General features: G+C 34.3%; 1 protein-coding gene across 5 annotated transcripts in view; it reads left to right on the top strand.

The window, feature by feature from the left end:
• PPP1R12A (protein phosphatase 1 regulatory subunit 12A) overlaps window positions 1–24,978 on the top strand; it is a 161,186-nt gene that overhangs the window by 87,568 nt on the left and 48,640 nt on the right. For all 5 annotated transcript variants that reach the window (XM_043880279.1, XM_043880294.1, XM_043880303.1 and 2 more), the window contains exons 3-9: window positions 802–920; window positions 8,568–8,727; window positions 13,428–13,572; window positions 14,891–14,965; window positions 15,999–16,087; window positions 16,254–16,411; window positions 22,059–22,183. In XM_043880279.1, coding sequence (XP_043736214.1) covers window positions 802–920; window positions 8,568–8,727; window positions 13,428–13,572; window positions 14,891–14,965; window positions 15,999–16,087; window positions 16,254–16,411; window positions 22,059–22,183 — 871 coding nt within the window. The remainder of the gene's footprint in view (window positions 1–801; window positions 921–8,567; window positions 8,728–13,427; window positions 13,573–14,890; window positions 14,966–15,998; window positions 16,088–16,253; window positions 16,412–22,058; window positions 22,184–24,978) is intronic.

Genomic DNA, 24,978 nt, shown 5'->3' with positions numbered 1-24,978 from the left:
ACCAGATCAACGAGGGCCATGTGTGTCTTCTAGCATGGACAACCACTCAGAGAATCTTAAAATTGAGAATTGACTCCAGTCGTGTCAAATAGATGATTCTGGAAGATGTGCAGTTGGTTTAGTGAAAGATTCATAACCATTTTGTATCTGGATCCCTTGATCCCTTTGACAGGTGTGATGAAGCCTGTGAATCTGTTCTTAGTATTGTATTTCAGATGTATAAAATAAAATAGTGCAAAGTATGTGTATTGTTCAGCAACACATTAAAAAGACCTAGTAGTTGGCCTGCTAATTACCTTAATTTCAAGATAGTGATGAGCATTAACAGTATTTTAAGATATCTATACCAGCTGAATTATGTCCATGAATCTCAGGTTAGGAACTTTTGCTTATGGCATCAGACTGGGAGTGTGAAGATCAGTTAGGGAACTAGTCAATGTGGAGATAATGAAAAATCTTAATGGAGACAGTCTGAAATAATCCTATGAAAGCTTTCATAATTGTTTTAAAATATTTGTAATATTTTAAATGACGTTTTTGTATTAGTATTTTACAATATTAGTATAGTATTAGTGTTCGTTATTAGTGTTGTATTAGTGTATTCCTTACAGAAAAATTAGGAAATATGAAATTTTAAAAAGAAAGCATGCCTTACGGTAGTTTCTTAAAGCTTACATAGGGCCTATGCTTTCCTTTGTTTTTATTGCTGCTCTTACATAGAAGCTTACCTCATTAACTGTTCGTTTAGTCTTGTTTCAGTGATACCATCATTGCTTAACTCTCTTCCGTTTAATTCTACAGGTTTTTGATTGGTCAGGGAGCACATGTAGGAGCTGTCAACAGTGAAGGAGACACACCTTTAGATATTGCTGAGGAGGAGGCAATGGAAGAGCTACTTCAGAATGAAGTTAATCGGCAAGGTAATGTAAAACCACCCTAAATGGAAAATACGTGTAAAACTGTCTTGTGAAAAGTATGATACTTGACTTTTTCAATAAATAATTGTTGGCATTGAAGGACAGTTATAATTTGTGTGTGAAAAAATGAGTTTACTTAATAATATGTGCAGTAAGGTTCTACTTGAATAAGTGTATGATTCTTAACTCTACACCTTTTTAATATTTTTCAAGTTGAAAGAAGTATCGTAAGTGGTAGGATCAGGCATAAAATTACCTGTCAGTAAAAGCTTTGGAGATAAGTAAAACAGACAAAGAAGATAGGAAGTGTAAGGGGTGAACAGGACCCATTTAAATAGAACAGTCAAGAAGTCCTCACTGACAAGGATGTATTTAAGCTAAGATCTTATCCAGGCGATGGAGTGAATCATACAGGTCTGGGGAAAGAACACTGTCCAGTGGGAGCAGTGAATTCTCGGATGGGAGGGTGCCTGATGTTTTCAGAGGAGCAGCGAATGAGACCAGTGTGACTGAAGCAGACATAACCTGGCAGAGGCTGGGAGGAGAGGAGGTTGCAGAAGTAGCAGTGGACCATCTCACACAAACCCGTGTGGGCTGTTGGAAGGATTTTAGCTTTTAATCTGAGTGAAACTGGGGGTCAGTGGAGAGACAGATAGGGGAATGACATGATCTGACTTGTAGAAAGGATCTCAGGGGCTGCTGTGTTGAGAGTAGATTGTAGCAAAGCAAAGGCAGAAGTAGGAGAACGGCAAGGGGAGAAGTAGGCTGGTAGTAGACAAAGTGAGGAGAAGTTTGGGTGTTAGGTATGTTGTGAAGATTTGACCAAGCAGATCATTGCATGATTAAAAGTAGAGTGTGTAAGAAGAAGGCAGGGAAGATTCTAAGATTTTTGGTTTGAGCAACTAGACGGGTGAAGTTTTTATGAGAGATGTGAATATTGTGGAAAAAGTAAGTTTTATAGGGAGAGGTTCAGGGGTTCATTTTTTAGACATGTTAAGTTTGTTTTGCCTGCTAAGATATCAAGGCAGTTGAATATGTTAGTAGAGAGAGGTACAGCTCGAGGTATGAATTTGGGAGATGTCAATTTATAGTGATAGATGATTGCTTATGGACAGAATTTCTTTTAGGAGTGATGAGTGTTCTAAAACTGATTTTGGTAATGGTTGTACAACTCTGAAAATTTACTAAAAACCACTAAATTGTTTACTTTAAATTGTGTGAATTACATCTCAATAAATATAAAGCAAATCCTCTTCTGGGCACATAACCAAAGAATTAAAAGGAAGGTTTCAGAGACTTTTATACACCCATGTTTATAGCATTTTTCATAATAACTAAAAGATGGAAGAAAACCAAATGTTCATCAATGGGTGGATGAATAAACAATATATAGTATATACTTACAATGAAATATTGTTCAGCATTAAGAAGGAAATTCTGACATATGCTGTAGCCTGGTTGAACCTTGAGAGCATTATACTGTGTGAAATAAGGCAGTCACAGAAAGACAATTACTTTCTGATTCCACTACATGAGGTACCTCAAGTACTCAAAATCATAGAGAAAGTGGAATGATGATCGTCAGGAGTTGGGAGGAGGTAGGAATGGGGATTTGTTGTTTAATTAGCATAGCATTTCAATTTTGCAAGATAAAAAGTGTTTCTGAAGACTGAGCAACAATGTAAATGTACTTAACATTGCTGAACTGTCTATTTAAAATGATTATTAAGATAGTAAATTTTATTATGTGTATTTTACTTCAGTTTTTAAAAAGCGTATATATATAAATTACTGTGATTTCCATTGTATTCTTATGTCTAGGCAGTGATTAAATGAGTATTATCAGAAGAGAACTATGTTGTATAAGACATGGAGTATTGGTTTAGAGAGGGTTGAGTCTTGCTGAAGTGTGGTTCATTAAAAGCAAAGAAATAGAAGCTAAGTGAAAAGAGATTTTTATTTCTTGGGATTGGGATGATTCATAAGGACTGCCTGGTTGCTTTGGGGCTTCCCAGGTGACACAGGGGTAAAGAACCCGCCTGTCAGTGCAGGAGACATGAGAGACTCGGGTTCACTCTTGTGGTAGAGAATCCCCTGGAGTAGGAAATGGAGTAGGAAATAGTATTCTTGCCTGGAAAATTCCATGGACAGAAGAGCCTAGTGGGCTACCATCCATGGGGTCGCAAAGAGTTGGACATGACTGAACACACATACACTCCTGGTTGTTTAAAAAACAAATCTTGGGCACTAAAACTGAGGAAGTATTTAAATGCTTAAATAGAGTTGAAGTAACAGCTGAAGGTACCTGGAGTCCAGAAGAAACAAGGCCCATGTTACAACAGCAGTCATAAACTAGAGCTTGGAGAAATCCACAGAAGAGCTTTTAACAGTTCTGTCCTAACCAGGCAATTTTGGAGTAATGGGATAGTCAAGACTTGAAGAAACTGGAAGAATGTATATAAAGCATCACAACCTAGAAGGAAGGAGTCCCTTATCTGTCCATCTTGCCCTGATTAGTGCCCAGGTAGATAGCAGCTGGGAAAGGCGTGGAGATGTACTGCAAACTTTTTGTCTTTAGTTTCTTTCTATATAAAGGAAACTGTTAGCAAGGCTGATTTTAGTTGTAATGATTCATTTGATTTTGATTAATGTGCCAGCATATTTGTTCTGAGTGCTGGGTATTTAAAAAAAAAAAAAAACAGAAACAAACTTTGCTCTTGAGGATTTCACAGGGTAGTAGAAGTGACAGATACATAAACCGAGCTTTACGGTGCTGTGTGCTAAAATATAGGTAGGAACAGAATGATGTAGGAGAACAGAAAAGACTATGACTGACTGCTTTCAGTAGTCAGGAAGGGTTTGAGAAAGGTGACATTTGAGAGGGAGTTTGCTTGGCAAAGAAGAGGGGTGGTGGACAAAAAAGGCATGTCAGATGGGGGGGTATCAACAAGTGCAAAGAAAAGGGATCAGAAACATAGCAAATGCAGAGAATTCACTAGAATTGGATTGGAGTAAGAAAATCAAGATGGAATTAGTATGAGATTGAGACTTGAAAAGATTAGTCTAGAGCCAGATGGTGGACATCTATTTTATAGGCATTAGACAGATGCAACAAAGATCCCCAAGCAGGAAATTAACCTGATTGGATTTAGTGTTTAGTAATAAAACTGATGGTAATCTGGAGGATAAATTCAAATGGGGAATACATGGTGGTATCCCTTCCCTGAGGAAGACTCTTCAATTAATCCAGATGAAAGACCAGTAGGGCCAAAATAATTATATTTAATAGGGGAAAAGAGCAAAAAGCCAGGGTTGTTTTCAGAAAATGTTAAGGTAAAATTAAAACAGCTTGGTGAGTAATTGAATATGGAGTTGAAGGAAGAATTGAGGCCACCTAATTTGCCTCCTGAGATTTCCAGTTTAAGAAGTGATTTTTGGGTGAATTCACATGGAAAAATGTGGAACAAAGCAGGAAAAGATTGAGAAAGCGCATGAGTTTGTTTTGATATGTATTGAACTTGAGGTTGCTAGAGCACATCTAAATGGCAGCGTTCATCTAAATGGCATGTTGGAATCTAGGAGGTGTCAGGATGGAAAATGTAAATCTGGAAAAATAATAGATGAGAAATTCTGGAAATAATATATAATATGACCCTGAAACTGAAAGTGAAGCACTGATACTAAAAATAAAAGCTAACTCTTTTTAAAAATAATCTAAATACTAGTTATTTGCCAAGCATTGAGCAGAAGACTTTATGTGCATTATTTCATTTCACCCTTTTAGCAATTCCGCAAGGTTAATGGTGCTGTCACTGCATTCTACAGATGAGAAAAGGAGGCTCAGCGATTTGCCCACGGTCAAACAGGGAGGGAGTGGTGCTGTATGTGGTTCCGTCCCAACCAGCTCGACGGATACCTTGAGCCCCACACTCTTCCTCAGAGTACCATGCTGCATTCTATTAGGGATGTCTCCTAGAAATATTTCCTAATGTTGATTTATTCATGGGAATACATGATTTATATAACATAGCTTTATTCCAAAGGAAAAAAGATAGGCGCATCTCTCTCTCATCTATCAGTAGAGTTGAACAGTTATAAAAGGAGCCTCCTAAATATATCATTAGTAATGACAAAATTTCTCAAATTATTTATCCTGATATGAAAGGTATTATTTAATATTTTAAAATTCTTTAATCATTCTTTTGGCTCTTGTTTCTTATTCTAATATACATGATTAACAACTAGTCATGCTTAAGTAAATTTCCTTTGAAAGTAGTAAAATTGAATAATAGATGAAAGTATTTCTGATTTATGTTTTAAAGTAATTTTCTTTATTTAGCTTGGAATACAAGTCAATTTTTGCATCTCTTACCTAACCAAATTCCAATTCAGTTTTATGTTTTCTTACCTAAGAGAATTGACTAACATTTTCTTATAAGTTAACATTTACTATTTTTTAATAGTAGTGACGGATGGTAAATAGTCTAGTCACTTTATTATATCATACCCCATTTAGTTCAGTATACATTGTTCTTATTGTTTAAAAGTTTTGCAATTATAGGTAATTGCAAATATAGGTAAACTAAAGACCAGTAGGTGAATTAAGACCAGTAAAATGCTTTATAGGTTCTTTTTCCTATTAGTCCACAAGGCAATAAAAGAGAAGCAGAATCATAGACTTTTAGAACTGATTGTGATAATTAACACCTTAGTGCTTATTCCTCTTCTAAATACTTCACATTTATTAATTAATTTAATCCTCACAACAACATTGTGGATAGGTACTTTGATTATTCCTAACTTACAAATAAAGAAATTGAATGTTAGTGTGGATTGTGTCTTGCTCAAGATGATGGAGCTAGTAAGTGGCAGATCAGGGATTGAAACCAAGCAGTGTAGATTCAGATCTGTGTTCTTAACTCATTATACTAATATTGAAAGAAGTTATGGCTGTCTGACGGTTACTAGCCTAGTTAAAACACTGGAATTAGAAAACAAGTATTGTTCTCTCTATATACAGATTCTATTTCTATATATATATATATATATACTCTATATATAATATATATTATATTGTCCGATGAGGTTTAAAAAAAATGTAATTGTCCATTGCTCTAATCATTGGTATTTTTAAAAAGATTTTAAAAGCAAGAAAATTGTTGTTGTTAGGTTTTTTGATAACTGAATTTACTTAAACATAAGAAATTTCCCTTCACATATACTTAAATTTTAGACTTGAGTTGTTTTTATATATAATTTATATAAAGGCACAATTTGGTGGCAGCAGAGGGTAATTGCTTTGTAATAAGGTAAAGATAGCATGAAATTAGATAAATCCAGAAGTAAGAAGTAGATATTTTATTTATTTCAAGTCCAGAGGAAATTTAGAATAATAAAAGACAGTAACAGTCAGGTTGTTTAAGATGATAAAGAGAAAAGGGATAAAGATAATAAATACATTCAATAATAATGTTCAATAAATATGTTTTAAAATACATAGTAAAAAAAACAAAGCATAAAGATAAAGATAATAAATACATTCAATAATAATGTTCAAAAAAAAAATAATGTTCAATAAATATGTTTTAAAATACATAGTAAAAGAAAAACAAAGCATAAGAAAATAAATCAATCTGAGAAAAGTCATTTAGTAGAAAGATTATTCTTATGTATTACAGTTGCAGCCTTATAATTACTTTTATGAATAACATTAGAAGACATCTTCAATAAGTTGGACTGTTTATCTTTTGATAGGAAATTTATAATGTATAAAATTGCTTTTTTATAGAAATGGTGATGCTTTGTAAATAAAGATAATGGGTTTTATTTGTTATATGTTGTATATATAATTGTTTTATCAAGTCAGTTTGGAAAGTCTTATTGTGAGTTTCTTTCGTGTGTAGTAATAAGATCTCTAGTTTCAAGATGACTTTAGCTGGTATTTCTGTAATCTTGGGATTTTAAAAATACTTTTCCGTTTTTGCCTGCTTTTTTAAGATTGAGCTTCAGTTCAACAGTTCAGTTGTGTCTTGAATAAATAAAGCAAGCAAGATAAGAATACATTCCAGGTGGAGGATAACAGCTTGCACAATAGGACGGTGTACTTGACCTATGTGAAGATCCTAGATGGCTAGAACACTGGGTGGTGATAGAGGAGGAAGACTAGAGACTAAAGGTGCCTTGAGACCAATTCATAAATGGCTTTGTACGCTACAGTCAAGAGCTTGAGCTTTGTCTTATAGGAGCTTAGCAGTCATTGACAGGTTTTTACAGAAAAGTGAGATGATCGTATTTTGATATAGAAAAACCAGTCTTGTGATCATATGGGGAATGACTCAGAAGGGACTGAGGTGAATGAATTAAGGGCCAGCTGTAGTCATCAAAGTGTGAGACATAAGACATGAATTAAAATAGCATAAGGAGCCATTAAAAGACATTCTAGGAGGTGGCAACTCAAAATCTGCCGACTAATTGGATGAGGGCTGGAAATAAGGTAAGGGGAGGGATTAAGGATGACCTCCGGGTTTCTGGGCAAGTGTTGGAACCTAAGGCTTCCCTGGTGGCTTAGCGTAAAGAAATACCCTCCTGCCAATGCAGGCGACTCTGATTCAAAACCTGGATCAGGAAGATCCCCGGGAGAAGGAACTGGCAACCCACTCCATTATTCTTGCCTGGAGAATCCCATGGACAGAGGAGCCTGGTAGACTGCAGTCCTTGGGGTTGCAAAAGAATCAGACACGACTTAGCAACTAAACAGTATTCATTTAGTAAACATTTACTGATCCTTTTTACTTTATATCAGGTACCCATCCAGATGATGGGGATAGAAGATAAAAAGGCAGTATCTTCACCTTTTTAAAAAATCTTACAACTTACGATCTTCTAGAGTGTAAATGATATGGTGTGTGCTGTTTTTTAAATAGCATTTGAAAACATAAGATAACATGAGATTACTGAAGAATTTCAGGATCAGCTTTTCTCTTTTAGCTTTTTTCTTAGAATGTTGAGCTCTTTGAAGGTTCTATTCCATTCTGAGTTCCCCTCCTCTTATCACCTCAACCTAGCACAGTGCTTCAGGCTTTTAAATGAATAAACATCTGTATAACTTATTATTCCAATTATAAAACTGATACTAATGGTATGAACAGTGTACTGTGTTGGTAAAAAAAAAAAAAAATTGTCTTAAGGCCTGTTAAATTTTACATGAAGACAGGACCTCCAAGTTGGTGTTCAATAAACATTTATACCTACTAGGCTAGAGTTCAGAGAACTAGTCAAAGCAGGTGGATAGAAAACTGAGACTTAAATATATATGAGTGTGTTTAAAAAAAAAATCTGTTCTTTAGACCAAAGGAAGATATACCTTGGGGAATGTTCAAATATTCAAAAACAAAAGGAATAAGCAGAAAAGGTTTAAAAAAAAAAGCCAGAAAAATATTGTAAGGACAAAAATTAAATAGTCAACAAAAAATGCTAATAAAATATCTACAGTATTCCCTTATTTCTTTAACCAGCATGTTCTAAGCAGCCCAGTTTTCAAAAATATAATATCACTTTTAATTTTCACTTAAAATGATTTAGATAATTTTATTTCCGAACAAAAACATTTTCTATACAGAAAAAAATAAAAAGTTATTTTTATCATATCAGGGGTTGATATAGAAGCAGCTCGAAAAGAAGAGGAACGAATAATGCTTCGAGATGCCAGACAGTGGTTAAATAGTGGTCATATAAATGATGTCCGGCATGCAAAATCTGGAGGTACAGCACTTCACGTTGCAGCTGCCAAGGGCTATACAGAAGTTTTAAAGTAAGTATTGCTTCTCACAGTTGTTTTTCTGCTTTGTTTTCTTTATTTCATTTTTCCTTTTTTAAGATACCTGCTAACATTATTTTGAAACAGTTTTTGAAAATTACTTGAATGTTCAGTGTTATTGTTTTGTTTCTGAAGTTCTTTCATTCTCAAATTTTTATTATTCTCCTGTTGTTTTTTTCCATTGCAGTTTTCTGATCAGTAAAATTTAAGTGTCAGACAACCATTACCTTCTGGTCTGGTAAATTATTAAGAGTCACTTTGAGGTCCCCAGATAGGTGAGCTCTGGATACGGAAACTAAGAACAATGTTGTGTATAATACCATCAAATTCTGAGAGCGTGATTTGTACTGATTATTTACTTACATAAAATTTGCCTGATTTTTTTTCTTTTTTCTTTTTAAGATTTTCACTATGTGAGCACTGGAATTCAGAGTGCTATTAGCATAATATTAAACCATAAGCAACTTAGACTATACAGTAAGTCCCCTATATATGAACAAGTGCTGTTCCAAGAGTGCATTCATAACACCAATTTGTAAGTCCAATAGAGTTGGCCTAGGTACCCAACTAACACAATCTAGTACTGTACTTAATAGATTTATGATACTTTTCACATAAATAATACATAAAGATGAGCAAGAAATAAAATGTGTTTAATCTTACAGTACAATACCTTGAAAAGTATAGTACTACAACACAGTAGCTGGCATTCAGGGCAGGCACTGAGTGGGCAGACAGGAAGTTGCTGACCTGAGGAGGGAGCAATGTAGGAGATGGCAGAGCTGAAGGATCAGCGGCAGCAGGAGGCAGAGAACAGGCTGCAGCGTCACTCGTGTTTGACGTTGACGGCCCAGGTTCTGCTTGCTGGATTCAGTTCCATCTACCCTCTTGACAAAAGGACCCAGTGTTGTCTGGGTAGTAGCTCTTTTTCTCTCCTTGAGATCACACGGTAGCACTGGATGGCATTCTGAACGGCTGCTGCAACCTTCCTGTCCTGTTAACATTCGGGGCCTGTGACTCAAAAGCTACCCGTGCCTGCTCAGATGAAGAAACTCCCCTTGCCATTTCCTGTGTCGTGAATCGCTTCGGTGCTTCCGTTAACTTGTTCCTCTTGTCTCTCTTCGTCCTTTCTCTCCTCCAGTTCCATCTTTCACCTCACTCCACTCTAATCGCTGTCGCTTTTGTTCCATCGTTATTGCTTGGTACTTCTTAGCAGTACCAGGTACCTCAGTGCTGCTTTTACGCTTGCTTCTGGAGTCCTCGGCTTGAAATAAAGGCACTGGACTGCTGTATTATATGCAGTGTTGGGTGGTAAAGTCCTCAGGAGCGCAGCCGCTGTAGTGGGTGCACACACATGGTAGTCTGTGCCAGACACGTGAACTGACTTCTGTGATTGGGCATGTGAATGCATGTTCACATCTTTGAAAGTTCGAAACTTAAAGATTCGTATGTAGGGGACTTACTTACTGACCAACAAATATCCTTAGGAAAAGCTCCTTTATGTCACAATAAATTTGTGTTTTGGTTTTTTCTTATGCAATGCAAAGGTGTTGGCAACTATATAAAAAAAAGAATTCATTGCATAACTTTTGTTATGTGTATGTGAAAGCTAGTAAGACTGGCCCTCAGCAAAATCTCCTGCATCCTTTATGTTGCATTTGTTCCACCTGGGCCTCTAATATAAATCCATCCTCCTTATTTCCCCTCTTCAGTAAAAACAGTGAAGAAGTTTAAGTGGGTCCGTTATTCCAGATTTCCTCCTATTTCAATCTCTACTCACTTGAGGAACTTAAGCCTTCTCCTAGAATGGTACATTTAACTCTTAATTAGTTTCCTTGTCTCATCTGTTTCTCTCTAGTACAAAACTTTTCCAAACTTTCAAGGCCCATTAGTGTGGGTCATGAAATGAACTTAGTGAATTGCAAATAGCATTTAAAAGAAAAGAATTCAAAATATCAAAGAGTATTACATATGGTGAAGATAATTTTGTTTCTTAAAATCTTGTTTCTGTGAACATATATATGAATACTGGATTGCCCTGTTAAATGGATTTCTAGACTGCTTCCAAGTGGTGTTTGTAATTCAGTTATCCAGGCTCTTAACGTCCTTCGTTAAGATTCTTAGCAGAAATTGTGATGAATTTTAAACTCTTCAGCCTAGCACATAAGACCATTAGTCATCTGGCCATTGGTTTCTCTTTCAAGCTAAGCTGCTACCACTGATGCTCAGGCATGCATGAGTCCAACTATATATATCCTCTTTAAGTTCTGTCATGATGTCTTAATGCATACTCTGATTTCTATCTAGATACCTTCATTCACCATCTCTTCAATTTGGAATTAAATTCCTTTTGATCCTTTGACTCAGTTCAAGGCTCTTCAGTCTATGGGAAAAAAAGTTCAGCCTCATTCATAATAATTGCAGATAAAGCTGCAATGAATCATCATTTTCCATCTACTGTGCTGGCAAAGATCAAAATGCTTGGCACAGTGTCGGCAAAGTTGGGAAAAGGCACTCTTACGTTATTGGTAGAACTAAAAAGGACTATTGAGCAAATTTTATCAAAGTGACAGTTATCCTTTGGTTTAGCAGCATTACCTCTGGGAATTTTTTTTACAGATATTCTTACTCTCCCTTAGGAAATAAGGTATGTGCTAGCAGCATTGTTTACGATTGGAGTAGGATAATGATTGCCTAGATTATGATACATCCTTTCACTAGAATACTCTATAATGATTAAAACACTACTTAATATATGAAAGCAGCAATAGGATGTGTTAAGTGTCAAGCCAAGAATAGAACTATGCCTCATTTGTGTTTATTTTTTTAATTTAAGTTATATCTATTTATGCCTAAAATCTCTCTATAAGGATCTAATAAAAAATAGTAGTATGATTATCTATGGGGAGTTGAAGCTGGTTGGCTAAAGGTCAGCAATGGGAAAGTGACTTTCCTATATAGTCATTTATTTTTTATTTTTGAAACTTGGGCGTATATTACTTAGGAAAGAAAATATGAAATCAAAAATAAATAGAAGAGATCCATTTCGGATCTTGCTATCTCCCCCTTTATTCCCTTCCTGCAAACACACACAGCCCCTTTCAGCTGACTTTTAGGATTTTCAGCCCTGTACTTCTAAGGTAGCTTCACCATAGAACCTGTCTGTGAGGCTTGATTGTCGTTTTACTTGACTTTTGTCCTCCATTAGAAGTTCCTTGAGTATAATAAGTACCATCTTCTATTTTTGGAGTATCCTTTCATGGCCTGGCATATAGAGAGCCTTATGTTTGGAAGCGGGGAGGGGGGGAATGTTTCTGCCTTTCTCTCCACAGACTCCCCAGTGCTTAGAATACCACTCAGGATATTTAACATTATTATAGTTCATATTTCCTAATGGTGGATATATTTTTATTTTTCCCTGTTAATATCTGATGATATATGTTTTAGTACCCATATTTTTTTAACTTAAAGCTTCAGACTTACATCTTCTATCCTGTTTTTCAGATCAGTGGCTCTTAAATGTTGATCTGCAGTCAGAAACAGGCAGTGATGTGAGGTCATATGGAGGACTTATTAAAAATACAGATTGACAGGGCCCATCTCCCAAAATACTGATTAATTCAGTGGAACTGGGGTGGAGCTGGGGAATCTTTTTTTTTTTTTTAAACAAGTTCTTAAGATGGTTCCACTATGGAGCCATAAATAGAAACATCTTCTTTAGATATTGTTAGGAAATAGGGAAATCAGTTCTTAAACATAAATAAATGATTATATGTTAGCTATCACTACCACCTCCTGTAGGTAAAAAGAAGCCCTTCTCAAGGTCAACATCTTGGAAAGTAAGGTAAAGGTTAACCAGATTTGAGTTATGAGGTATTTAGTGTTCGCCTTTGTGTGTGGGGCTGTGCTGTGTGCAATTTATAGACCCATTCTTTGATCTCTTATGAGCTTAATTTCTAAATAAAGGTTGATGTCGATATATAGTTAGAAGGGCATACTAACATTTATGCAACTTTTTGCATTGTATTAAAATGTATTCCTGTTTTCTAGCTTTGTTGATGATTAGAGTATTTGCTTTCTACTGCTACAGAAAGTAGACTCAACCCCTCAGAATATTTGTCCTGCTTTGTTTTGTTTCTAACAGATTGTCATTTTCCTGTGAAAATTTCCAGTGGTAGATCATAAAGGTTCATGAAAACTTGCACAAACCAGTTCCTTAACTGCAAAGCAACAATAACACTACAAATTGTTTGATCCCATATTTTGAGAACGTGTTCAGCCTGAGATGATATATCATATGGAAGCCATTTCCTACGATAAATCAGTTTAACATACAAATTGATCTAGTAGTTTTGAAAAATTATAGACTTCCCTGTGAAAATTTCAGTTAGAAACATCTTAATAAGAATCAGTGTCATACCAAACCATAAGACACAGTCAGTAAGAGGAATAATTATGAGGAATTAATTAAAACTGAATTCATTATTATGGCAGTAACTCAAGATTCTCTATTCCAGTGTTTTCTGAGAATTACTTTCTTTTGCCCTAGTTAATCTGTTGAGGGGAGGAGAAATTTTGAACTATGAAAAGAAATATACTGCAAATTTTTGTTTAAGTGCATGGTATATAGCTGTTGATTATGTTCACTTATTTCTAGATTTTAATGATTATCTAATTCACTGTAATTTGTTTAGACTTTTAATACAGGCAGGCTATGATGTTAATATTAAAGATTATGATGGCTGGACACCTCTTCATGCTGCAGCTCATTGGGGTAAAGAAGAAGCATGTCGGATTTTAGTGGATAATCTGTGTGATATGGAGATGGTCAACAAAGTGGTAAGCCTTTTAAATGTACCTTAAATATTTTAACTTTTAAACATACAGTTTTATTCTTTAAAATATTATGAGACTATAAATTATATAATTGTGTTTTTCGTAATTGTCAATTGTTTATTCATTTTTATTATTAAGTCTTTTCCAGCTACTTATGAGGTGATTTAGGTGCTTCCATTGATTTTATATTTAAAAACTCATAAATTAAGAAAATTTTACAAATGTATAAGGTAGAATATATTCTAAGCAATGAACTTTCTGGTGTTCTGGAAACTTGTACCAGTAGGATTATTATAAGGACTAAGCTGGCAACAGGAAAAATTCTTACTATTTTTGGCCACCAGCTCTTTAAAATTGTCTTTTCCACTGTGAATAAAAACAGATTGACAGATGTTCACCTGTACTGATTTTTGAAACTAAGTCATACCTGTGACTAGCTGAACTTTTAAGTATATTTGAAATGCATATATTTATTACTCTAGTAAGAATTTAATTAATTTTTATGGTGGTAAAATAGAAGTAAGATTTCAAAAAGGCAAACTTGGAGTTACTACATGACCCAGTAATTCTGCTTGTAGCTGTTACACCCAAAAAAATTAAAACAGATGTCCATACAAAAACTTGTATACAAATGTTCATAGCAGTGTTATTCATTATATACCAGAAAAGCAAAGGCAGATGCAGAAGTCCATCAGCCAGTGAATAAATTATCAAACTGTGGTGTACCATACAATGAAATATTATTCAGCAATTACAAAAAGAATGAAATAGATACTTGCTGCAACATGGAAGAACCTTGAAAACAGTATGTAAAGTAAAGGAAGCCAATCGCAAAGGACTATATACTGTAGGATTCCTTTGGTATGAAATTTCCAGAATGAGTATAGTAACAAGAATCTACAGTAACAGCAAGTACGTTAGTGGTTGTCTTAGACTGGGCAAGCAAGGAGGAATGGTGAGGAGATGGCAGTGGGTATGTCATTTATTTTGAGGATGATGAAAATGTTCTAAAACTGGTTGTGGTGATGGTTGTAAAACTTGTGGATATACTAAAAACCATTGGATTGCATACTTTAAATAGTTGACTTGTATGTGAACTATAGATCAATAAAGCTGTTACCAAAATAAGTAAGGGGATGTATATCAGTTGCTTCTTCCTCACATGGATTTTTCATTTATCTACTTCAAGTCATTTGTACCATGTTTTGTACCTACTATAAAAAAAATTTACCTAATTCTTTCTGTAGAATTATGGAGAATCACTGAGGGCATAATTTATTGACAACTTTTTATCATCATCAACCCTTTGTTTTCTGTGTAGGGCCAGACAGCCTTTGATGTAGCAGATGAAGACATTTTAGGATATCTAGAAGATTTGCAAAAGAAACAAAATCTGGTACGTTTGATGACTTATCTAAAAATTGTCTCTATTGGTGAATTTCCATATAACGATTTCAGACAGTTGAAAAGGTGTTCTTATAATATTTTGTACTGTTTGGTTTTAAGTTATTCTCAGTAAACAAATTAAATGACAGTAAATGAGAATAAAGGAGTAGTGGTGGTATTTTTTTAGCCTTTTGTGTTGTTTTTTTCCCCATTTCTCTAGCCTCCCCTTCCCAAAGGAATACTTAGATAATGTATGTGCATGTGTGCTCAGTTGCTAATTTGTGTCCAATTCTGAGACCCCATGGACTGTAGCCTGCCAGGATCCTCTGTCCACGGGGATTCTCCAGGCAAGAATACTGGAGTGGGTTGCCATGCCCTCTTCCAGGGGAGCTTCCCAACCTAGGGATTGAACCCCCTTCTCCTGCATTGTAGGTGGATTTTTTACCTACTGAGCCACCGGGGAAGCCCTGTATAATGTGTATGTTCTCAGTAATGTTTTTTTGATTTCATAAGGAAGTTTGCTTAGAAGATGGAGACTATAAAATCTCAAATTTCAAAAATAGCATACCCTAGAAAAGCAAACAGTTACATAACTAGGAAGCAGTTGTTTAAGTATTATCAGACATCCTAAATGATTAATGGACTCTGGCTTTTTCAGTAAACTAAAGTTGGAGGGATCTTTAAAAAAAAATCCAACTTAATCCTTTGTGGAGCACCCCCCCCCCTTTTTTTCTTTTTGGCTGCATAGCATAACTTAGTTCCTTGACCAGGAACTGAACCTGTGCCTTCTGTACAGAAGGGTGGAATCTTAACCATGGGACCACCAGAGAAGTTTCCTTTGTGGAGATTTTTAACTGTCTAGTTCTTTTTTATTCTTTATCCAAGCCCTTTTCTTTTTAGGTAAAATTTAAATCTTTGTTGTGTCTGTTTTGTTTTCTTTTAGTGTTTGGGAACCTACTTTGTTGCTATTTTAAATTCTGTATTTTGCTGATTAATATTATTTTAATAGTGTTCTTATTTTTCTTTGTGTAACTTTTATAAAGCTCCATAGTGAAAAACGGGAAAAGAAATCTCCACTAATTGAATCAACAGCTAATATGGATAATAATCAGTCACAGAAGACCTTTAAAAAGTAAGTAAAATATTAAAGTAGATTTTGTTATTTTTTTAAATGAGTTGGCATGATAGCCACAGATATGATTATTAGATTTTGTGGTTCTGAGAAAAATTAATACATTTATATTATATTTTGACCTTTTGTTTTTATAATTATTTTAAGGCTTTTTTTCCTTTTACAGCAAAGAGACATTGATTATTGAGCCTGAGAAAAATGCATCCCGTATTGAATCTCTGGAACAAGAAAAGGTTGATGATGAAGAAGAAGGAAAGAAAGATGAATCTAGTTGCTCTAGTGAAGAAGAGGAGGAAGATGACTCAGAATCAGAAGCTGAAACAGGTAAAATGTGAAGGATAAAAGGATTTTCAGTGAAATTTTGAGGAAGTGTAAAGTAAGATGAGGTCAGAATTTAATTTTGAAACCTTTCAGACTGACATGCTATTTAAGATACCTGCCAAGCCAGCAACAAGCCTATAAATTACATTTCAGAAGTCTTGGGATTTTAAGTATAGTTGTGATTTTATCATTCTCTAATTACCTGGATGCTCTTGATCACCTCTGTGTTTTACTGACCTATATTTTTAAGTTTGAAGAAGATGAAGAGGTTTCTAAGACTCCTTTTGGGTGGGGTGGTACAGATAGGGTTAGATGGGTTCCCAGCAATTCAAGAATGTTCCTGCTGCTTTCTGAGACCCAAATACAGGAAGCTGGCTCCCAAATATTTCCTGAGTAATAAGTTTTAGAAAGTTGGGACTGAGTCCCAAGACTTTTTCCTGTAGACGTGTGGGGAAATTTATTTTGTTTTGAGAAATTTTAAAGATACAGAAAAATATAATAAACATTCATACTCAGACTACCAAAACAAAATAGCTATTGACTTTTAGCTGTATTTGTTTTAAATTTTCTTTTAATAAAATTAAAACTGTTGTCTTCTTTAATCATCACCCTAGTCTATCTACTTCTCTTTCATTTCTTTCCCAAATCACTATCATGAGTTTTTTCCTGAATCTCCTAATCCATTGTCATACTCTTATCTTACATTCAAAAATAATATATAGTAATTATAAGGTTGTTTTGTGTTTTTATTTTGTACCCTAGAAATCGTTATGCAGCTTGCTTTTTTTACTTAAAAGTTTTGTTTCTATCTGTATCTTTTCATATGTAATCTATCCCTTCAGTTGCTGTATAATATTCATTAAATACATTGACTTCCTTTTTGATAAAAAAATTAGCCTAATTCCCAATGTTTTATTGTAATCAGTCCTGGAGCAGTCATTTTATAATTATCTCCCTGTATATATGTCCAAGAGGTTCTCTAACATATATACTGAAAAGTTGGATCATTGAGTCATATTTTCATTTTTCACAGGTGCTGTTAACAATTTAAATCCTCTTTATTATCAAGGGTACAGTTTCTGCATTTTTTTCCTCTGGCTCACATTTTTATAAATTTTGTTCACTGAATTGCTTTTATTCTTTACCGCCTAATCACTCAAAACTTCTGAAGAGTTGGAGATTCCAGTATTGCCATCTTTGAGTTGTGTAACCTGGAATTTTGGCATTTTAACATATTTACCAGAAATAGTATTTCATTTCCATTAAGATTTTTATCAATGCAAAACTGTCATCATAATCTCAGGACTAATTTAGTGATCAAGTGATAAACACAAAGGAGCCCTAGAATCCCTTAAACTCCCCCTGTTTCCTATGGACTCAACAAACAGCAGTTTTGAATCAGACTATTTTTACTCACTCAGCAAAATATTTTCTCTAAGAAAATGTGAGAAGTTAAAGTTTACTAAATAAACATGTCAAGGAACATATTGTTAATTCTATTTCCCATTAAAAACAAGATACTGCCAACTAGGTATAGACTAGCTTTGTTGCCAGGTTATATGTTATGAATTTATTTATTGCTGTCACATTGCTGGTCAGGTAAGTCAGCATATCTTTTGCCTTGATGACACAGTAGTATAAGTAAAATTGGAAGTAGAACAACAGGTAGTCATTGACTATTAAAATTTATTTGTATAACATGCTAATTAAAACATTTCTAATTATGAAAGCAAATTATATGAAAATCACGTACAGTGTTCAAGAACATGAACTGATTCATGCATGTAATTGTGGATGTAAGTTATTTAATCTGATTTCTCTGTGAAATCAGGGTAATAATACCTGCTTTACATGGATACTATATAATAATTACTCTGTAATAAATATTAATTTTCATATATTATATAAAATTAAAGTTACTCATTTAAATATGATTAATGTACATGTTTATCTAATAATACTTCAGTTAAATTTGTTCAGTTCATTTGAAAGATAAAATGACATCATTGAAATTTAAACTGACTCAAATACAAGTATTTGAATTATTTTTACGTAGTTAATCTCCTCTCTGTGAGATATGCTTTGGCCCCTGGTCTCTAGTGAAATCTTGTTCTTGTTCAGCCTAAGTCATGTCTGACTCTTTTTGACCTCATAGAGTGCAGCATAGTAGGTTCTTCTGTCCTCTAGTAAAATATATCCTTACAAATCAAGCTACATGCACATGTACACCAAGACTAGCACGCAGATCTCCCAGCTCATATAGAAGAGTTCAAGAACTGAAAGTCCAGATATCTCAGAGATTTTGTTACCTAATTTTTTCTTAGTTCATCCCTTCTATACAACTCACTGGGCTTCCCTAGTGGCTCAGTGGTAAAGAATCCACCTGCCAGCTCATTTTTCCACAGCTTTCAGGTTCGGATGCACTTCAGATGCTCAAGGATCACAAAGAGCTCTCATGAGAATGTGGTTTGATTCAAAGGAGCTTCCAGGTTGGAGGACAGGACAGGACCTATCCCAGTGTGGATTATGGTGATGCTGCAGCGTCTGTCTCATCACCAATCCCCAGGGATTCACCTGCCTCCCAGGGTGAATGCAAGTTGTCCCGATGGCAGTAGATTAATGTGTCTTACAGTGCCTTTCAATCTGCTTAGGGTCTGACTCCTGGAAAGAGCTGAGAGAGGAGCAGCTTGTTCCTTGTTCTTATATACTCCTGAAAAGCCTCTAGAGTTAAAACTTCCACTGCCACTTAAAATTTCTCAGAGGTCCAGCTCCTTGTCTGTAGCCTGAGAATGATTTGAGGGGAAAGGACTAAGCCATGTTTCTGCTCAACTCCAGTCTGAAGTTAAAGAGGTCTGAAGAAAGAACAAAGCATACACAATGGAATCCAACTTGGAGGATATAAAAAATGATATGAAATTTTCTTGTACAGCTTACCTGTTCAAATTAGCATACAGTCTTCTCAACCTTTCTAAATAGCAACTTTTTTTTTTTTTTTTAAACAATTTGCCTGCCAAGCAGGAAACACGGGTTCGATCCCTGGGTCAGGAAGATCCCTGGAAGGAGAAATGGCAACCCACTCCAGTATTCTTGCCAGAAAAATCCCTTGGACGTAGGAGTCTGGCGGACTGCAGTCCACAGGGTTGCAGAGTCGGATGCGAGTAAACAGCAACAAGACACAAACTCTCAGTATTAGGCACTGCTAACTAGCAAATCTCCTGACCTTTTGGTTGAAATTTCCTTGTCTCTAGAATGGAAAGAATTAGACTAGGTTATCTGGATAGTTTAGAACTAATTACCATCAAATTGTATTATGTTAGTTCCCAATTTGAAGTTTTTTTTTTTTTTTTTTAAACAGGTCAGATGTCCTTTATTCAAGGGGAAACAATCCGTGAATTGGGAAAGTACAGTGCCTCACAAGCAGTGGAGCACTGTTCCCAATAGATCTGGGGGCAAGAATGAGTTTTTTTTTGTTTTTGTTTTTTCCATTTATTTTTATTAGTTGGAGGCTAATTTACAGTATTGTAGTGGTTTTTGCCATACACTGACATGAATCAACCTTGGATTTACACGTGTTCCGCATCCAATTTGAAGTTTAAGCGTACCAGTCACTGCTGAGTTTCTCAGCAAGCTAACTTTAAATGTTTCTCTGAAGCATTGTACTTGATAATTGTGTTCTTCCTGTTGCTAGTAGCTAGTTGTGCCAGGAAAATTTGACTCTATCTCAAGAATTAACCCATGTAAATCCTTCTCTCTCACTCTTTTAATATCAACAAGGCTTTATCATACTTTATTTGGCAAGCTTGAGAAAGCAGTCATTTCCCTGTAGAGCTGCAGCTTGACCTGACAATTTCTAAACTGTTTCTTTTTTCTTTTTGCAGTGTTGTTTCCTTGGGAAACTATTTTATGTTAAATAACTATTTTGCTGGATTTTCTTTAGTTATATATTTACAAAACCAGTTTTAAATCAGTTTCATATAAATCAGATTGAAAATAGGTACTCAACCAAAAGTTTAATTTCCTTCCAAATGATTTATAAACATTTGAGAGGTAGTTGAGGGAATGAGGAAGGGAAGCATAGTTTTGCTTTTAGTTGGTTTTTTTTTTCCTTTAGGACATGAAGTTTTTATTCTTCATTGAAGTTAAATGAATATAAAGGGCTTCAATAACATTGATAATGTTTACTTAAGTTGAATGATAGATACCTGGGGTTTGTTTCATTATTACTAGTAAACCAACCATAAATGTTTGCATATGTGCATATACATTCTTTGATATATTTATTTCAATAATACAAAACAAATTTTTAAACCTAGAGAAAATAGAAAAAAAGGAGAAAATGCAAAAAAATACGCTGAACTTTATTTCTCCTTCCAGACTATAAGCTTTATGCAGTTATTTTGTCTTTTCTTTGACCGATATATCCCCAGCGCCTAGGACCAGTGCTTGAGGTATTAGGCACTTAATAAATATTCATTGAATTAATCTCTCCAGTTAAATGGATTGTTTCCCAGGAGGATGGTTTAATTAAGAGTATACATGAATTGTACTTAATTATGCTGAGTAGGCTTAGCTTCTGTTGAACGAAAAGAGATTTAACAATGAGAAAAAAAGCTTATTAGACTGAGTTTAGCTCATTCAGTTTATATGAAAAGCTATGGTAATAGTGATTTTTAAATGTGTCAGTTTGGCCTTGTCCTTTGGTATAGTTTGAAATTATGCTTTCAGCCCTATTAACATAGGGAAGAGAGGTAGTATAATAAAAATGAATATCTCATAGAGCTTTAAAAGCAGTATATTTCTTCCCAAAAGTATAGAAAGATACCTGTTCTATCCCATGTGAAACTAAAGGAATACTTTAAAGCTCAGTTAAATGACTTGACCATTTGAAAAGTAAACTTTTCTAGCCCATTTATAAATTATAGTTAATTTAAAGGTTTAAGTTTATATGTGACTTGTGCTAAAGGCTAGTTTGATTTCTGTGTTCAAATAGTCTTTGAATTTTTGCTAGCATCATATTGATTTTTTCCTAATATTTCAAAAATCTTTTTCTAAGTGATCAATTATTAGTTGGAAATTGTCTTGATACATTGTGGGAAGAGATTTAACCTAATTCAACTGATGTACCCATTTAACTTTAGACCTTTTAGGGGTGAGAAGGAAGGCTCTTTGTGACATTTAAATGTAACTGTTTGACAGGAATTTAATTACAACAATTTTAGATGTCCTACAGCAAAGAAGAGCTATAAGTTGTAGAAAAGCAATATAAGTTGTTTTACTCATTAGAAAATACATAGCTCTTGAATTTTTTGAAGTTATGTTGTATTCAAGTGTTCAGGTTTTGAAAATTAATTTAATAATTTTTAAAAAATTTCCATAGTGTTAGAAGTACGAAAGTCAGATTTTATTTGTGCTTTTTATTCTTAAAAGTCTGCTTATGTGACATGTTCTTATTTAGGTCTCATACATATTGAGACATTTCTAGAAACTCCTTAAAAAATTCTCTTGTTAAAAGGGATGATAGTGGGAAAAGACTAAATTGACAAAACCTTAAACAAAAATACAGTATTAAATACTATTTTCAATACCTCTGAAACTGAACTCATCTAGAATCATGACCCTTAATGTTTTTTTTCTTTTTTTCCTCCTTAAGATAAGACAAAACCCATGGCTTCTGTAACTAATGCCAATACTTCTAGTACACAAGCAGCTCCTGTAGCTGTTACAACACCTACTGTGTCATCTGGTCAGCCAACACCTACATCACCTATTAAAAAGGTAAGACAAAATAGTGTTTGTTAAAAAATGAATGTATTCTGTGTAAGTACCATTTGGTTAAAGCATGAAGACAGTTCTAAGTTTAAGATTTTAGAATAAAAATATTTTTTCTTTATTTTACTGAGATTTCTGCTGAACCTGTTACATTCTTTTTGCAAATACTCTTTGCAGTTGATACTAGTTAATCATTAAAAAAATAAAGAGCAGAAAAATAAGATTTTTCTTATGAAAAACTACTGAGCATGGTAGTTTTTTATTTCCTTTGACTTTTGAGAAACAAGAGTTTGGTATCTTTTATTTTTTTGGTAATTTCACATGTGTATAAGTTAAGCACAAAAAAACCTTCCACAAGTCACTAAGAGAACTGGAATCTTGATTTTCTAGTTCATTTACAGAGCACCAGGTATGTCTGAGCAAACCAGAGGTCAGCTGCTGACCCCACCTCTTGTCAGTTGTTACGACTGTAGGCGAGTTGCTATCTTCCTTATGTGTTCTCCCTAAAAAAGGACAAAACAAAAACGGTAGCAAAGAGAGAAAATAAGCTATCCTTGTTAAGCAGTAATGAAAGAGCTTGGCTGGTGACTGAAGTGCTCCCAGAATGTTAGTTTCATTTCTTCCTCTTCCTTACTTTGTTCCTCGTTTATTTATTATCCTTCTTACTTTCCTTTCTCCACCAAACAGTGCTTTCCAGCTAGTGTCTTGATGTTCAGGACTTCTTCTCCCTGATGTTTCAGAACCCATACTTTTTTAAACCCAAATTAAAGATTAAGGGTTTTTCTGAGGGTTGTTTTTTTTTTTTCTTTCTTTAACCTGCTGGTCTTTTTTTAAAGGCTTCTCCCTACCAGCCCTTACCTGTCTTTTATGAGCAAACTCATTTCCCTCTCTATGTAACACACACTCACATACACATGTTTGTGCATGCGTACACACATATGCACTCAACGCTTTTTTTTCTTTTTCTCAGAACTGTTTTAAGAATTGACTACTTTCACTGTAACACAGTATTACTGAGTAATATATTTAAGTACAAATGCATTATCCCTTATTACCACAGTGAAATCAACATACTTAGAAAATTTGACATTGATATAAAACATTATTTATGCTAATATACAAGCCATACTCAGAATTTTCCCAGTTGTCCTCCTAGTAACACCTTTCTAGATTTTTCAAATCTATGTTTTTTTGACTTTTCAGATTTTTATTTTTAAAAATTTTTTGATTTTTCAAATTAAGGGTCCATTCACAAATTACACATTGTATTCATTTATCGTGTCTCTGCCTTTGAACTTCTTGTTTTGTTGCTTATCTGACATTATTTGGTTTGCATTGGTTTGAGGACTGATTTTAAATCCCCACAGCAGTTCTGTCATATTGTCAGTTTTGCTAGTCTTTGGATTTGATACCAAGTGACCACAATTTGAGCCTTTTAAAATCATAAGCTAGAGAAAGATCCGTACTATTATTAATAATCCTCCCCTGAAACTCTTCCAAAGGAAAGCAGTAGTGTGAATTTTTAGCGGTAGAAATAACATGAATTTCACTTGTACAGTTTGAATATCAGGAGACTCTGACTAAATCATCTCACTCTCTACATTCTAGAACTGAGGGCTTCTTAAATGCAATTAGAAATATCCTCACATGGTCATAATTTATATATGCTTTAAAACGAAATTCTCTAGAAGCAGTCTGTCTGCAAAATTTTCAAGATAGTTATCACTGGAGTTACCATGAGCTGCTTTAACTAAAGGTTTATTTAATTATAGAACCCCATTTTACTTCTTCAGTGAATACTGAACTTTAACTCTTTTGATTTATTTTCTGTTAGAACTACAAATTTATCAAAAAGTTCCCAAAAGCTCCATTCCCTTGGCATAGCTAGCCAAGAAGTCAGCTGTTAGTCTTTTGAGTATTATAGCTAAGCAATCTCTTTCCTACTGTAGTCAAATCATTACAGTAGGCTTCTTATCAATTATATTTTTCTCAAGCATAACCCTAGATTTATGGCAGTTTGCTTCTCAGTTTATGCCAACTGCCCTCACTGAAAGCAAATACTTAATAGCTCTGTTAGATTAGTGAGCCAGTTATCTCTTTGCTAATAAAAGTTCTTATTTTATTCTTATTAATTATTAATCAGAATTGATTCTACTTCTTAATTAAGTTGACCTAATGACAATTGTTTGTCTAATTTGTATATTTGGAAACTGCATTTTATTCTCAAGTTGAAGATTACTTTAAAGATTATTTTGTTTCAATATTTGTTCTTAATGTTTTATGGCCAAATTTTATTCAAAATAATAAAGTCTTGTACAAAAGAATGAAGTATTTTAAAATTTAATCAGTACTATATATGACTTTTAAAGCCTGTTATATTCAGTGATACTGTATTTACTTTAGCATTTTAGGTTTTTATTTTTAACGTTTTAAGATTTTCCCTGTAACTTAGAGACCTAACAAATTTCCTTAAATGAATTTTTAATTTATAAATGTATCATAGAAGATTTTGTAATTAAGAGTTCTGTATTTAGGTTGCCTCTCACTCCTCAGCTTCTGTTTTTTAGACAAAGCTATCTTAAGTTCTCTAGCTTCTTCTATCAATGCATAAGCCTTATATAAATAGACACACATACACATGAACATTCATGGCAAGGAATAGATCACAACCCTGAAAGCTCTAAAACAGTATTAAATATCGCTTATATTCTGTCATAACTCCTGATAACTGCAGAGAAACATAGAGGTGTTCACTTTAAAAGTTCTTCTCCTCAGTTGTTAACTTGTCAGCTACAATTGCA

The sequence above is a fragment of the Cervus elaphus genome, chromosome 3 (assembly GCF_910594005.1).
Source record: "Cervus elaphus chromosome 3, mCerEla1.1, whole genome shotgun sequence".
NCBI lineage: Eukaryota > Metazoa > Chordata > Mammalia > Artiodactyla > Cervidae > Cervus > Cervus elaphus.
Note: the sequence above shows the minus strand (reverse complement) of the source record. Positions and strands in the feature narration are given on the sequence as shown.